The sequence below is a fragment of the Habropoda laboriosa genome, unplaced genomic scaffold (assembly GCF_001263275.1).
Source record: "Habropoda laboriosa isolate 0110345459 unplaced genomic scaffold, ASM126327v1 scaffold204, whole genome shotgun sequence".
NCBI classification, from domain to species: Eukaryota; Metazoa; Arthropoda; class Insecta; order Hymenoptera; family Apidae; genus Habropoda; species Habropoda laboriosa.
The window spans coordinates 514,281-530,947 of record NW_017100385.1 but is presented as its reverse complement, the minus strand read 5'-3'; the positions used below and the strand labels follow the sequence as shown (position 1 = coordinate 530,947).

The following is a 16,667-nucleotide window of genomic DNA, read 5'->3' as shown; positions in this document are numbered from 1 at the left end:
AAATAATGTTATATATATTTCATAATATGTCAAACTAGTTATGGATTAATAGAAATCCTTAACGCTAAATACACTATTTGAAATTAATAGCGTTTAACAAGCACACAATCTTTTTATCATTTTTCTCATTGATATCATCCATATATTTTCATTTGAAACATGCAATATAACATTGTTGATTATTCGCGAAAAGAACGAATAGTCAGTATAGATATGCGAGTTGTTTATTACAAACACGTCCATAAACTGTCCAATAGCACTAGATTATCTAGGCTTAAAAAGAAATGAATGGTCGGAAAGTGTAATTTCGATACAATATTTAGTATCATCTTTGGACTTTGCTGCTTTTATATCAACGTCTGATAACGATAATTACAGTTAGAAAGTACATGAATCACGTTAAACAAGCACCGTTCTCCTTGGAATTATAAGATCAGAAGGCTGAATGATGGCTGTACGAAATTAAATATAACTCGTCCGAGTGCCAACGCGGTTGTTGACCTTTTCAATTTTACTCATACCCTCGAAATTGTAACATACATATTGCACTGTTTACTCGCTAATATTACATAAATAAAATTATTTCGTTAACATCTTTAATGTTACTTTTTATCGAACAAATGCATGGGAATTTTAATTCTAGATATTACACGAAGCTTAATTTTAAGAGTTCATTCATTCCATCGTATTCAATCATTATTAATCTATTAAACTTCATATTCCTAAAATATTTCTCATTGAAGATATCAACACCTATTACCAAATACTCGGAATTGGATCCAGCTCTCTGTCAAGAACTACGAAAAATTGTGGAAGCCCTCACAGTGCCTGGAAAAGGTTTACTAGCCTGTGACGAGTCTCCGTCGTCTCTGGAAGAGCGATTCGACGAGCTTTGCGTGGAAAACAACGAAACTAATCGACGCGATTATCGAGAAATGTTATTCACTGCTGATAAGGTCAATAGACTGTAGTTAGCGATTTTTGCTTATCTTAGATACTCAAAAGATATATATATATATCGTGAATCAGGGAATAATAATAATAAGAAGAAGAATAATACCTAAGAAGAAAACAATTCCACTATCTCCCAAAAATCACTTATCATTAATCACCCTGATCGTTATCAAAATTCATGTGATCGAGTTGCAACTCGGGAAACCTGATCCACCCACGTTTGCGTTTTTTCGTCGCAGTGCCGATTTTCACAATACATAAGCGGTGTTATTCTGCATCACGAGACAGTTTATCAAAAAAGCACGGATGGCGTTGAGTTGACCGAGCTGCTACGTCAGAGGAATGTCATACCCGGCATTAAGGTCGACAAAGGCCTGTTCCCGATATTTGGCGCGAAGAACGAGAACACCACGGAGGGCCTGGACAATCTGCAGGAGAGATGCATTCAATATAAACGCGATGGATGTCATTTCACCAAATGGAGATGCACCTACACAATTTCGGAGAGTACGCCGAGTCAATTGGCCATGGTTGCGAATGCGAACGTCCTTGCAAGGTTCGATTTTCATGAACGCGTTAGACTTACGGTATTCCTTTGAAAATGATACACAACGAATCAAATTACAAGGACGTACATCTTTTTTTTTCGAAAACTTTCAAGGTGGACATTGTGCTTCTAGAATGAAGGAATGAGTTGAATTACAAAGATGTAAATTGGAATTTTGGAAAATTTTAGAACGAGGGGAAAAAATTTAGAATAATTATATTTTAGTAATTCTCTAATTCTCGTATGTTGGAATTTTCAATCTTGTTCTGCGATAAAGACATTAGAATATGCAACGATCTATGTTCCATAAAACATTTAATTATATTTTTCATTTTGTGCATTTGTTTCAACGTAAGTTACAATCGTTAAACAACTAGTCATAAAGCAAGGATAGTAACAGACTATTAAAAGTGAGTCTACGTGACCACTTAAGCGCTGAAGAATTTCCTTACTTTGTGACGTCATAGAAAGAAAGAAGTATGAAATTGCATCATCCCACTGACCCAACGATCAGTGGAGGTAACTTTTCGATGATTCGAAATTATCAATCGCGATATACATACATTCTAATCGACATGTTTACGTCAACTGTATGCAATTTTTCACTTATTTTGTAAACAAATGATTATTGACCTCGTGAACGATACGATAACTTCTTGTTGCCAATTTAATCACAAACATTGCAAATCTTTTTAACGAACATGTTTGAATGAGCTATTTTGTTTTAGATATGCCACTATATGTCAGAGTGCGCGAATGGTACCCATCATAGAACCAGAAATACTGAACACTGGAGATTATGGAATAAATAGAGCGTTAGAAGTCCACGAAGAAGTGTATTCTGTTTTATTTCGTACTTTGCACGAACATCGCGTTTATCTCGAAGGTGCAATTTTGAAACCAGCGATGGTCTTGCCAGGAGTACAATCTTCAACTAATTGCACGCCGCAGGTGCAATCATTTTCTCTTTTTGAAATATTCTTTAAATTTAATTTTTTAATATTAGTCATTTCTAATTATGAGGCAATTTATAAAAATTTATTACGGATTGGTGAATTTCATTCGACATGATGCAGGAATAAAAAAAAAGTTTATTTAAGATTTAGAATAATTTTAGATTTAAATATTTTTAAGATTAGAAAAAAAAAATATTAATGAAAAATTGTTCATAGATCATTGCGGAACACACGTTAACAGCACTGCACAGGACAGTGCCACCAGCAGTGCCAGCAGTATTATTTCTGAGCGGCGGACAATCGGACAAAGATGCTGTCTTAAACTTGAACGCAATTAACACATACGAGGGGAAGAAACCATGGACTCTGAGTTTCTGCTATGGACGAGCTTTACAAGTACTGCGATTTATTTTCATCTGTAAAAAAATTATATTAAACTTTTTCATCATTTCAAACCTCGGCTATACTATAAAGACTGTATAAAAATTTCTCCGATGATTCGTTTAATTTTCCAAGAATACAGCGATGAAAACTTGGAAAGGATGCCCAGACAACGTACCAAAGGCTCAAGCAGTGCTTCTGGAAAAAGCAAAACTTTGCTCTGAGGCTGCATTAGGAATAATAGAACCCGAAGGTGGCGTATGCACAAGGAAAAGCTAATCGAACTATATAAACGAGCCCTAAAATTCTCCTCTAAGATTCCGCTTCAAATCATGTCATATAAATTCCAATTACTTCCAATTGTCTGTCGTTAAAACTATCCACCAATGCACAAATACCGACAGAGATTACTCAAACTATAGTTACCAACAATATAAACGAACCTTAAAATACTTCGTTAAGGTTACATTGTAAATTACATCATACAAACTTCAAGTATACTTCTAATTACTTGTCATTCACTTCTTTCGAACACTTCAAATGTACGATCACGAGGAAGTAATCATTAGATGACATTTAAGAAGAGCAGCACAAGTTATCGATGAACGTATCATGTATAAGAAAGAAACGTTTTCAGCGAAAAACAGTATGCACGTTTCGTCATGTGCACATGGAAACGTTAACCTTTACAGAGAAAAGTAATCGTCAGTAAATTCGGCGAATGTCACGCAAGGTGCCCTTGACTAACCTCTACAGCAGGGATCCTCATTCGGGGGCTTTCACGACGAATACGTGCGAGATGAGACGTGTACGTTCGGAAATTTTGCTCAGCTGGCGGTGGTCGATATGTCGTAATTCCCATGGATCCCCACCACATCTCCTTATTCTTCTCGGCTCTATAAACCTGACCATCGCATGTACATATACCCAACAGTGTCGTAACTATGGAACAATTATTTAACTTGACGTGATGAATTTATTTTTGAATTATTATTTTAATGATCATATAATTAAACTGTGAAAAAAATCAATATATAAACATATGAAAACGTGTTATTTTATTTCGTTTTAAAAAAATATACATTTATATATACTGCGTTGTATATATGTATATATGGAGTTTTAATTTTGTACTTTTTCATATTTTCTTACAATTTATCAAAACTCTTGAAGGAAAACATTAAGGTGTAATAAGTTCTTTTACAATTTTAAATTTATTATGTATTATTTTTCGCTTCAGCTATATATTTAAATGAATAACTATCATTCCAAATATTTTGTATATTAAACTTTGCCAAAAAAAAAACCCGAAAGAATCCTTTTGACGTATGAAATACGAATTAATACAAACATAGTTCCTTTTGAATATAACATGAGAACCAATCTATTTTCAAACCTGAAAAAATATATTTTTATCACTGAAACATCCGTGGTGCTTAATGCTATATTTACGTACCTAAGCCATTTTAATCATAGCAACGGTCACCGTGTCATAGTTGGGAACCTCTGCGAGCAATGAGAGTGCGCCTGCGCCAGTATCATTCTGGTGCAGACTTTGAAACCAACGAATACCCTAGACTCGCCTCAGTTGCTTTCCAACCAGCGAAGAGTAAGACGTGCATAGATACGTGTTTCGAATCAGGAATCATCTCATCGATATAAGGTAAGCTATGTTTGTGCGTGTTCTTGAATGAATAATACGCTGGAAATCGCAACGAAAAGTGCCATGGGTTTTCCATGAATCCCATCGATTGTCCCGTGTCGGAAAATAGATGGAAAACGGGTATTGGACTTACAATGAGATTCGACCTTGACCGACATTTGGTCGACACCCAGTCAAGCTCTTTGTATCTTGAAATAATATAGATCTGCAATGACAATGTTTTGTAATATGTTACGTATTCAAATTTCTAATATATTCCATATTTTCATCTCGTATACACGATATCGTATAAACGTGCAGGTCAAGTTCATGTAACACATGTATATAGGTATCGTGTTTTGTAAGTTTTAGACGTATTGAGATTTATGACGACTTAACGACCGTTACATATATAACGTTTAAATGGAACCTACTCATACTTATATTTAACTTGTTTTTAAAGTAATAAAATTTTGACTGTATAATGTAAGGTAATTATTTTTCTTTAGTGCTTTGAGAAATAATGTATAGCTTGAAAAAAAAAGTAATATTACTGACAAGAATCATGATTACGTCTGAATGAATACCGGACAAAAGTATTTTTGTCTGATAATTTTGTCACGTGATTCGTTGACACGTGACTCGAAAGAAATACCCTCTGGCGTATAACATTAAAAAATATATATATGTATTTGAAGAATTAAAATATTAGAAATGGTGAAGTTATGTATGGAAATATTCTACACGCAGTGTTATTTACAAATAATTTTATCTAAACATTTAACTATCAGTTCATAAGTTTCTTCACATCGAATTATCAGTATAACCTATAACCGATAACGTGCATCTGTCATAACAGCAGAAATGTTTGTATATACCCAACTATTACCATGTGAATACAAAAAGCAAAATTAGAATTAGAAAGTTCGTTGCAAATTATGCAAAAGTAATTTTATTTCTTCAAGTCAAAATTCTAATCGTAATTACGTTTATGACTATACCTACATTAAACATACACAGTAAACATATGTATTATTCATCATATGTATAATAATTTCACATGGTTCTAAGTTCACGCAAATAACATATTGTATAAAAAGAACGGACCAGCACACGTGTCGCTCTCTAAATGTGTCTAATTTTTCATCGCTGCTTTATCTATTCTGATATCTATTTTTATGAATCTCCCAAATGAAAACCTAATTTCATCGTTTCATTGAATATAATCGATATTGCGATCAATGATGCCGTAGGTTAGATGAAATTAGATCAGTTGTTTACAGGTATGGTTCAATTATGATGAAAACTTATGCAATCAGGGGCATGAACTATACTATGCGCTACGTGACCGTGTATACGTGTTTAGGATCATTTTGATATGCACCATTGTTGCGTGTGAAAAATTAGAGATTGTGCACACGTGAACACCGAATCGAGATGCATCTGCCATCCACGCACACGAATGCAGCCGGGTTCACGCATGTCAGCTTCTTCATGGACGTTTCACAACACATTCTTTCGTCTCATAAATGCGAATAAAGCTTTGGCAAATCACCAGTTTTGACTACTAGTTTTACATTCGCTTTTGGCGCCCTCCCGTGTAGACTTCTCTTCGTAACTCAAACTAATTTACGCATTTGAATTTACTAACAGGTTATTTGAGATATTGCATAATTGTCCTTTTTATGTTATGATATATAGAGTTAAATTGTTGTATAAAAAAATTTTATTTTAAGTTTGTTTATTGGTTTTCTAAATTTCTTGGATTTTCTTTCTAGTTTCGCGTGATTATCGATTGAAAGTCGTATTTGGTAAATGTAGGTTAGTATGATGTGAATACTGTGACTAGCGGTTAAACAACTTTCACCCCTTCCAATAACTTGTAGCTTTCACACGGATTCGTGGGAAATACTTATATTAGAAATTGTAGAGTATTAGTACCAAGTTCTACTTATTACTCACTACGAAAGGCGTCGTTAATAATTATTATAATATAAACCACTTCGTCGAAATGATCTAGTTTATTAAATCTTTAGATTTTATTGTTTTTATAAAAGTATTGTATAGTATTAAAAATTACATAAGTCATTACACATGTATAACAATCATTGTACTAACAATTTGTAATTTACGATTTTTCACAATGCATGTGAAATATACTGAGTGCAATATTAACATTTACAATTGTTATTGCTTTATCCTGATCATACGACACATTATTTCACACGAGCTTTTGTCGAACTCTTACACTATTCCTGAATTAATACTTTATCTTTCACTGTAAATTTATAAATTTAAAATTTTGATCATGAAATTAATGCAGATATCAATACTGAATAAAAATAAAACGAAAAAATAGGAAGATAGTAAACAAATCCCCCAATAAAATTCACGTAGTCATGCAGTCACTGATATACGATAATCCTTTAATACACAACTATATTGAATATTCCCGAGGAAAAAATTCAAGAATGTCAGGTTATATCTACACTTATCTACACCATTTTTGCAATAACAAATCTACATCTAACACATTATTCATTGCATTGCATTCTTGCCGAAATAATAATCCCTACTATGTCAAAATGTATTTCTTTAAATTTTAAATCTCATTTTCAACCACATTTTCAAAATATAATAACTAACACGTGATTCTCGACTTGAATATCACACATTGATGGAGTGTGAAAATTACGTGACACGAGATTACCGTATACCGCACGTCACTGGTCAGTATCACGTGTCATTAACGTTTTCGATCAATGCGTTCCCACGCACTTTGACGTCACGTATCAATTAAACTTCATAACGAATCGGGATGTTGATTTCATGATAGTTTCCCTTCTGCCTCTCGTTCTGTGGTTCACTTCATTGTCGGGGAGTCCAACAACGCAATAAGAACGCACCTTACTGACTGCATTGCGCAGTAGGTGGATCGCAGGTTCAACGCCAAAAGTCACCGGCAGGTGCGCACTGTGTTATGACGTTCACCTCGTTTGAATGCCACGGGTCAGAGTAGACGCGCAGGCGCGCTCACTTATCCGTTACCGATTAACCGCAGAAATATTATTCTGACGTTATTGACCGCCGGCCGACAAGTTAGAGTTGTTACGCAGATGACTTTTTTAGTGGCCGGGATTAGAGCACTCGCTAGTCGCATAAATTTCTTGTAAAACTGCAGAAAAGTTTCGAATCTTCCTAATGTGTGGATTAATGTTGAAAGTTCTTTAGAATCGTTCGTTTTTTATCTTTATGGTATTATGCAGAAAGCATTATGATTGTTTTGATTATGTATGCTGAGAAGAAGGGACGTTAGAGATAAGGGACGTTAGAGATATTGGAAGTGGAATTTTTTTCTTACGATTGGCACATTTTCAATATCGCGCCTTTATGACGCGAAAGGTAATTATAAAATATGAAATACGAATAAGTAATATTATATGTGGAAAATTAACATTTTTTACTTGGAAATTCTTTTGAATAATAAATTATTTCTGAGAGAAGCTATAGCTAGAGTCGGTAATTTATTAAATTCTATATTGATTGCGAATTTTTTTTGCACAATTCGATAAATATTTATTTTATCTAGATTCATTTGAGAGGTGCAGCTTTATCGGAAAATTTTGGGTAATATAGTACTTGAAATGCGCGGCTGCGCGTATAGATCATGCGATAGGGAACTGTTTTCTTGTATTGACCGACACATGAGAACGGTTACAAGTATTTTCGCGGATATGTACCTACGATCGCTAAGCTATTGGGTACATAGTTCATTATTACTACTACAGTTATTGTCATCTTAAATTTTCCGCTGAGAGGAAAGTCTCCTTTTACCATACCTTTGCATATTTACTACTTTATGCATGTTAATCTACATAAAAATTAATATTATGCAACGAAGTAAAACCTTAAAAAACAAGTGAGATATAAGTTTTTGCATAATAAAGAAATTTAGATGTTTCAAAAACAGCTGTTGGTAAGGTGATGCTGCTAGGTTAGGTGTCGTAAAAAGAAAATGCACTATAAGACAAAACGTTCAATAAAATACCTGTTTAAAGTATACATTTAGATAATTAAATTTGCTTTGAAAACCGCTTTTAAACTTACACGGAAAAGAATACACGGATCGATTAGGCCAATTAATCTCAAGAAAGATGCTTTCCAAACAAAACACTCGCCAGCTTTGTGAAACGAAGTTCCATAAAGTCGAGTACTTTTACCTTTACCTTTACCTACTAAGGGGGATAATTAGATATTCTATTTCTGGTGAAACATTCTACGCGTAATCGAACAAAGCTAATTAACCAACTTATCGATCTCGTCAAATTTATATTCGATGCAAGAATGCACCGACAAGTGCTACTAGGTTATATCACCAGATTTATAAATCTGCGAAGCGTTAAGGGGATATGTATATTTGTTTTAATGAAATCGAGACTCCATTGTAGGCGGGTTGGTTACAAGATAGCCAAATTGGCTTAGACGCCAAGATACAGGTCAATGAATCACAATTGATAACGTAATAGCCGTATGTGAGGTGCACGTTTCATCGAGAAACGAAATTGCATGTTTCCGACAGATTCACAATTTTCCTTCGTAAACAGCTTTATCGCTACGCCGCGATAACACTGGAATATAATATTTACATGTGATTGAGAAAATTACGTTATCGTAAAGCTACGATTACGTGAAACTATCGAAAACACCGATGGCGGTTTCGCGGCGAATTCCACTCGGCGAAACGTGGAAGAATTTTAATATCGCGTTCTATGGTGGGATGCAATAAAATTGTCGAAGCACTATTGTATCGCGTTTATTTCGGTGTTAGGCACGACGTGCGGAATTTATATTAGCCGATAGTCGCACGTTGCGTCTGGTAAAAACAAATACTACCTAAAATGATAAATAATTTGTATTTGAGGTTAGGTTTCTCTTATTTCTTCCGACACGTGCAGTTATTGTGCTTTTAGCAGTTAATTCTAACTCTTCCAAAAAATTGTACTCTTATATAAAATACAATGTTTCTAGTTTTAAGCATAAAATTTCAAATTAAATTTTGTAATATTCTGAGTAAATTTGAATTTAATTGGAAATCGTGCCTTTAAAAGAATTCCGATGGAAAATATAATTTGCCAGTCAGTGATTTGATAAAATATAGAAAGAAAGACTCCTTAATTTTATTACGACTGCTTCCACTCGTTTTGTAATTTACCGCGTGACAAGCATAAGCTATCTCGCGCCGCGGTTGCTCAACCAATAATTTTACAAGCCCACGTTTAAAAATCGTGAATTCATTTTTCAGCTTTAATTCAATTCACACGTTATTTTCTGTGTCCATCAAAATCCTCGATAAAATTATTATCAAATACATTATAAAATATAATTCAGAAAAATGTCTAAAAATTTCGTAAATATTTTAATTCAGTATTTTTCCAAAAGAAATCTATCAAACAACTGTGTGTTCTAATTCACCGACACTTTTTTCTTTCTTTTTTATTTTTTTTTTTTTTTATAGTATATACTAAAGAGAAAATAAAATAAATAAAAATTGCGATCCATTTATAAGCCATGGAAACTTCGAGAACAATCATTTAATAGTTTCAATTTGCCCGCTTATGCCAAGTGTGAGGTAACAGAATGCATTTTAAGAATGAATTGCGTCGCTGTCACATGCTTTCAAAATATTTCGACTGTTCGTTACCTATTCATATCCAACGGTAAATGTCAAAATGATATTAACAATAATAATAGTAATTCACGATAGTTATTTTAAATTTAAGGGAAATCGCACGGAAGATTACAAACGTGCTACATCCGCGCTACGAAACACGATGCATAGAAATACGTAAAAGCGTGTTGAATTGAAATTTATGCGAAGAGCAAACTCGAAGGAGCGAGAGATAAATTTGCAAATTCGTCGTCGTTATTACGTGCACGTTGAAATTTTATCTGAAAGTAGAAATTCAGCGAGGTAATTAAGCATAATTGTTCAGTTACGTTGAATTTTATTAACGTTTTCTCCACGTGCAGTTTGTTTTAATAATATATCGGGATTATTATTTTCATTACCATTGCTCGAAGAAGCAGTATAAATACACGAGCATCATATTTGAATTCGACGATTGCATAATATGTGCCAATATCTGGCTGCTTAACACGTTCTGCTCTTATTTGTCGTAGTTTCTTAAATAGATGTTCCTTTCTGATAGATTTCTCGTATCTAATAACTCGAGTAACCGATTCGGTATATCAAATTATTTACTCGATTCACTGTGAAAGGATTAATACTCCCATCGTAACGATACGAAAAGTAAAATCACCGTAAACTGTTAGAATTACCTTTATTATGAAAATTTACAGAGAAGTGATTTTTTTAGGAAGAAACACGAAATGTAGACTATGGATCGCTCAGGTTGTTTTAGGCTCACTATAAACCTTGTTAACTGTTTTAAAATTCCTTTGGACAAAGGATGATAAATAATAGAAAGGTTTCGAAAAGAAATCATTTTCGCGGTAAATTGTGATAATAAAAGTGCCTAATACTTTCGGCCAAGACTGTACATTATTGCCGAGAAAGATACGTGGTATAGTTATTCCATATGCAAGGCGTGGTTTGCAAAGAAAAGCCCAACACGACGATCCCCTAATTCGATAAATTTCAACGACGTACGATCTACTTACGTGGCTTTCTGGGCGTTGAATTCTGCGGGCCGAAAGCTCACTTCCAGCTTGGTGAAATTTTCAAGCCTTCCCTTCCCTCCCGAGCCTCCGATGGCGAAGCCGGCTTCTTTATCATTTACGCGGCCAAACAGCTTTCACCTACACGCCTTTCCGCCATATTTCTTTCGAAGCGTGACTTTCATTTCCATGCATTCTTCAAGAGTCCGTAAATGCTTTCTGAAATAAAACCGCGACTTTTTTCTTTTTTTTTTCACGTTAACCGTTCAGAAAGCTCTTATAAGAAAGAAGAAACGACAGAATGAAAAAAAGGAGAAAAATTGTACACGAAGCTTGAAAGCGTTCTGTCACGCCAATTGTTCGCGTTCTTTTCGCTCGCCAGATCGGGAATTCCGATAACAGGAAGTTCTCCGATTTAAGAGGTTATGGTTACCTTGGCGGCGTAGAAAAAAAAAAATCGAAGTTTTCCCTTTATCGTAAAACGATAATCTACACCGTTGAGAGTAATACAGAGAAGCTTGTATTAAAAGAAATTTTGACGATCGTCAGATACTACTTTTTTGAGGTTAAAGTTTTTCAACAATTTCCGCAATGATTAAAATTTGGAAAAATATAATTTATAAAATTTAAATTTCAAAAAATACATTAAAGAAGTAACTGATTAATTTTCATTATTCGATTGTGATCTAATAGGAATTACTAAACTGACGCCATTTTCTTTGTTCACGTATAAATAATATGCACACAGAGGGCTTTGTTCTTTTTTCAAAGCGTATTACATGCTTTGTTGCAGTGAAAATTTTATTACAGCTAAACGAATAATTCTATCATAAATGAATAATTTTATCGTTCGTAAAAGTAACCTGAAGTTTCGCCGCTGTCAATATAGAGAGAAGACCCTCTGATTCGCGATTTCCCAGCACGCCCCCGTTTACAATCTTAATTACGAGGACTGGCTGACACCCTTAAAAGCCGCATTTGCGGAAAAAGTATTTGCGTTAATTACGATATTAGCGTGGCCAAGCTGGTTCGTGCAGAGTTCTGCAAACAGCTGTAATATCATCCACGTAACTTTACGTGATTCCGTTTTACCAGTTCTCTGCAACTTCTGCCAGTGTTTCCTACCGCCTCTGCTGCTGGTACCTTCATTCGCCTAACGAGCTGCCTAAACGTTTCCTTATACAGGGTGAACCGGCTAACGTGATATCACCTTAGATTATTTTGTTGTTAGTGGACCGATCGAAATTTTCTTTATGTCGTACAATACAGTTCACAGAGACCTCTAAGATGACTATAATACACTTTTTATCAGTCTATAATATATCCTGACAATAAATAAAAATGCAGATGCCATAGAAAGGACTAAGCAGTTATTTATTTGCCATCTACGTGAGTGTATTGCAGCTGATGGTCACCATTTTGAACGCACACTGTAAATTTACGTAAATTTGAAACTTAAAATTAGAAACATCACATCATGTATCTATTCCTTCAGATGAAACAAAATTTTCTTTATTTTACTCGTTGAATTCGTCTCAATGCCCGTTAAATCACAGCTAAAAGAAAAAAGACTGTACGGTTATACACCGAAAAAAAATTGAAGGTGACCTTGAAAACTTCGAAAAAAAAAAGGACTGATAAAAAATGTACTACAATTATCTTAAAGGCCTCCTTGAACTGTATTATGTGACCTAAAAAAAGTTTCGATCGGTACATTAAGAACAGAATAGTCTAAGGTGATCACATTACCTGGATCACCCTGTACATCTCAGAACCCTTTGGATTATTTATGCAGTTAATTTCAGGTCGATTTTGTTAAACCTTTGAATATTATGAACGTATATACACACTCAATAGAATTATGGGTTGATAAAAAAGGCAGTGATTAAGCACTTTTTGTCGAATAAACATATTTTCTATCTTGCTGTGCTTTCTAGTAACCTCTATTTAGAGGTTAGATAGATTCACAATTGTGAAACACCCTATACATGTGTTTAAAGAAATCTCATCAACATCTGCTTTTGACAATTTTCATTTATTTCACTGAATTTTACTCGGTAGAAAATATTCTATCAGATATCCATCAAATATTTGATAATTATCAAATGATTGTTATACCTATTGGTTGCAATAGTCATGCTAGGTTATGTATCAGTTATATTAAGCCTTTAACCACAGAGTGTTTCTCAAAGGGTTAAATCTCGATCTTCCTTGGCCAATTTTAGGAGAGCGTGTTCGCCGTCCGTTCGAAAACTCGATCGTGGCTAACGCAAATTGCGATAATCAATCCCTCATCGATCCCGTGGAATTCGTTTTCACCGGGTTTTATGTAATCGCGTCGGCGATCGGAGATTGCTCGAAATTGTAAATGACGGGGGGTCGTGACGGAACGAACCGCGCGTCAATTATTTATCGACGAGCTGCTAGAAACAAGCTACCTCTTTCCAAACTTGCTGTAATTATAGTTTTATTATGGAAAATGAATTTCTAAAGTGGATTAGGAAGAAAAACGGTCGAATAACGAAACGGTTTCAAGAGTATTTAGTTTTCATTTTTTTCACGACTGACAATCGTGCTTCGTTTCGAGAAAAATTGGAAAATGCACGAGCGCTTCTTTTATTAAATTATCATTACTATCGTAAACTTTCAATTTTATAATTTTGGAAATTCGAACCTTGTTTGGTGAGAGTTACACGCTAATTTCTAACGAAACTTTGCTACAATTATTTTAAGAGAACAGATTCCGTTCTTGTCCTTCACCTTCCTCTCTAAAACACTTTTCGATCATGTTCAATTGCTGTAATTATTCTGAAGAAAATTGTCCCTCTAGTTTCGTGCAACGCTTATTAAGCCTCGGTATACGTATAACGTCGCATAATTAAAAACTTCTTCAACTCAAAAAGTTACATTTTCTTCTGTATAAGTAGTTACCCTCACCTAGATTCAAGCACACTTTTTATTACTCGAGAATCCTTTATTTTAAACTACAGAATCAAAATAAAATAGCTTCTTAATTACACACCGGTGATACAGAATTTCTCATCGAGAAATAAACCCCGTTAACAGTTCAAAAACTCCTCGTGGTTTAAAAGCAAACGCTTCCTTTAAACTAAAAAAAAAAAGGAGTACCATCCAAACACAACAAAATTCTCATGCTGAAATTACCTCAAACCTTCATTAAAATCCCTATACTACAAAACATATTTACACTAAATCTCTTTCCCAAAGTATAGCTAGAAAAACTGAGGACCACAGGATGTTACAGTACCCATTTTACAACGTACAGTGGGTAATTCCCCGTCTGGGTGATGTACGACATGTTCATCAGTCGCGACACATCCCAAAACGCATGAATTCCAATTTTCCTGATCCCTCTTTTCTCTTGCGCTACATACACCCTAGGCGTCCTTCCGTCGAGTATACAGTACCATCTACCCCGGGGTTGCTCTCTCTTACCCAGGTCGAACGTATCCCGATGCCGATGTCTCAGGTCACAGATTCAGGGTGCGCAGGGGGATAATACAGGCGTAGCCTCGAGAACGTCTGCGCGTGCTGCATTGCGGCTAGCCCACTCCCTCGTTTCGTACTGTATGGGCGGCAAGCCGTGGAGCAGACGAGGACAGTCTCGCCTGTAGTAGCTGCGGGAAAAAGACAGATACTTCAGTCAAGGGGTAGAAAGAGGAGCGATGTCGTCGGGAGTAACAGAGACAGACGTTTAGCATGGGCGAGACAATGCTAGTAGAGGGAGGTTCGGTGTAAAGGGGAGCGAGACGGTGAATACAGTAGCACACGGGTGGAAGAAAGAGGGTTGTATAGACAGGAGGATGGAGAGAGGCTGGGAGTAGGGGTAGAGAGAGAGAGAGAGAAAGAGAGAGAGTGTAGCAACTACCCCTCTGTTTTGCAGTTACGACACTGCACTGCAGCCAGGTACCCCTGCCGCCTCTTGGACGGGGCGAACTGGCCGGATAAAGAGCCAGTCGTCGTCTCGTGCTCGTACGGGACACGCGCCCTGACATCACGCTACTCTCCATCGACTGAGCCGCAAAGATGTAGTCGACAAGGGTGAAACGGGCTCCCTCCTCGGCTGTGGGCCCGGCGGGACGGCGAACAGTTCTCGTTTCGCGAATTCTAGCCGAGAAAGGACAGAAGAAGAAGAAGAAGAAACGTTGTGTCGGCCAACGATACCGGTTTACCTTTTTTCGTCACTTTTAATCTATACTATTATTCTCTCTCGTATCGGTATTGTCGTTGGTATTTACGAGGTGCAACAACAACTTCTTCCGGTGAAGAAGAATTACGTATCGGTAATTGGTTTCCGGGTTAAAAAAAGAAACACGCTGATATCTTAGCTGGACTGACTAACACCAAAGGGAACGTATTATTGTCGTGATTATTATTATCAGTACTATTATTGTTATTATTATCCTTATTATTATTACCGTCATTATATTATATTCATTATCGTTGTACCAACGTGTGAACGTAATGCGCGAGTCAGGAGATCAGACGACATTTGTTTACGATTCGAGCTGGAGCTGAAGTGGATCTGTGTTTGACGTGACAGGTAAGAGGGAAATAGTAGAAGGGTTCCTCTTTAATGTAGAGTTATTTCGAGATACTCGTAGATAGCCCACCTCTCCCACCCTGCACCCTTACGCAAGATGATGAACTTTACCCCGTAGTCTATCTGATAGTAGCTCCTTGTTGTTTAACACATTGCAAACCTGATGTATTACATTTGAACAACTGTATCATTATTATTAGTATTAGTATTATTATTATTATTATTAATTGTCTTCAGCACATGAAATATGCTTAATATTTATAAACAGTTGGAATAATAGTGGAGGCTGTGGTGGTATAATCATTCTTCGATAGCCTAACTATCAAGTTTCAAAAAAAATTGGCAAAGTACTTGTTAAAATAATTCTTCATATCTAACGATATTGTAACAATGAAATTTTTTGCAATAATACGCGAGACTTGAATACTATCTGTTTTGAAGTAGATCTCTATCCAATTATTTTGCAGTGTATCGATAGGAAATATCATATTCTCGTATGAATGACACTATTGATTGCATCCTTATACGGTTCTAATCTGTCTACGTTTAATACTTTAGTTATCAGATGACTAAGTTCACGTATGACGTCTTCGTCATGGCTTTTACGTCTGGTATCGTTGTAAAAATTGTACATTGTTGAACGATGATGTCGCCGCAAACACGTTTCGTGATTCCACGATATCCGCGTCCGGCACGTTGACACGGAGCAGCACCATTAGCGTTGCCGTATCAATTTAGCAAGTCATTATCGTTATCACGATTACTAGCGGCGTAGCACGAGAGGGAGCCATTATTGGCGTTATTGTGTCTCGAGAACGGGGTATTGCATCGGTGCTTTATGGGTGACAAGGGGCCTGGCCGCTTTTCATTCGAGACGAAGACGCCTCGAAAGAAAAGCAAAGGTAGTCGGAGCGGTGCCCGCTGTGTTGGTCGTTGTGTATACCC

The 16,667-nt window shown here is 35.8% G+C and overlaps 2 protein-coding genes across 4 annotated transcripts in view; both read left to right on the top strand.

Moving 5' to 3' along the window:
- The window catches only part of LOC108575002 (fructose-bisphosphate aldolase-like), a 4,237-nt gene extending 745 nt beyond the window's left edge, over positions 1-3,492 (top strand). Inside the window, exons 2-6 of the mRNA XM_017937691.1 lie at positions 744-956; positions 1,194-1,510; positions 2,230-2,452; positions 2,674-2,853; positions 2,974-3,492. Of these exons, the coding sequence (XP_017793180.1) occupies positions 744-956; positions 1,194-1,510; positions 2,230-2,452; positions 2,674-2,853; positions 2,974-3,117 (1,077 nt within the window). The 3' untranslated portion in view covers positions 3,118-3,492. The remainder of the gene's footprint in view (positions 1-743; positions 957-1,193; positions 1,511-2,229; positions 2,453-2,673; positions 2,854-2,973) is intronic.
- Positions 3,493-4,328: 836 nt separating this feature from the next.
- The window catches only part of LOC108575080 (fructose-bisphosphate aldolase-like), a 20,611-nt gene continuing 8,272 nt past the window's right edge, over positions 4,329-16,667 (top strand). For 2 of the 3 annotated variants that reach the window (XM_017937795.1, XM_017937793.1), the window contains exon 1: positions 4,329-4,501. The gene's annotated coding sequence lies outside the window, so the exon portion shown is untranslated. Of the gene's footprint in view, positions 4,502-15,094; positions 15,723-16,667 lie in introns of those variants that run through there. The other variant, XM_017937794.1, reaches the window with a different exon arrangement.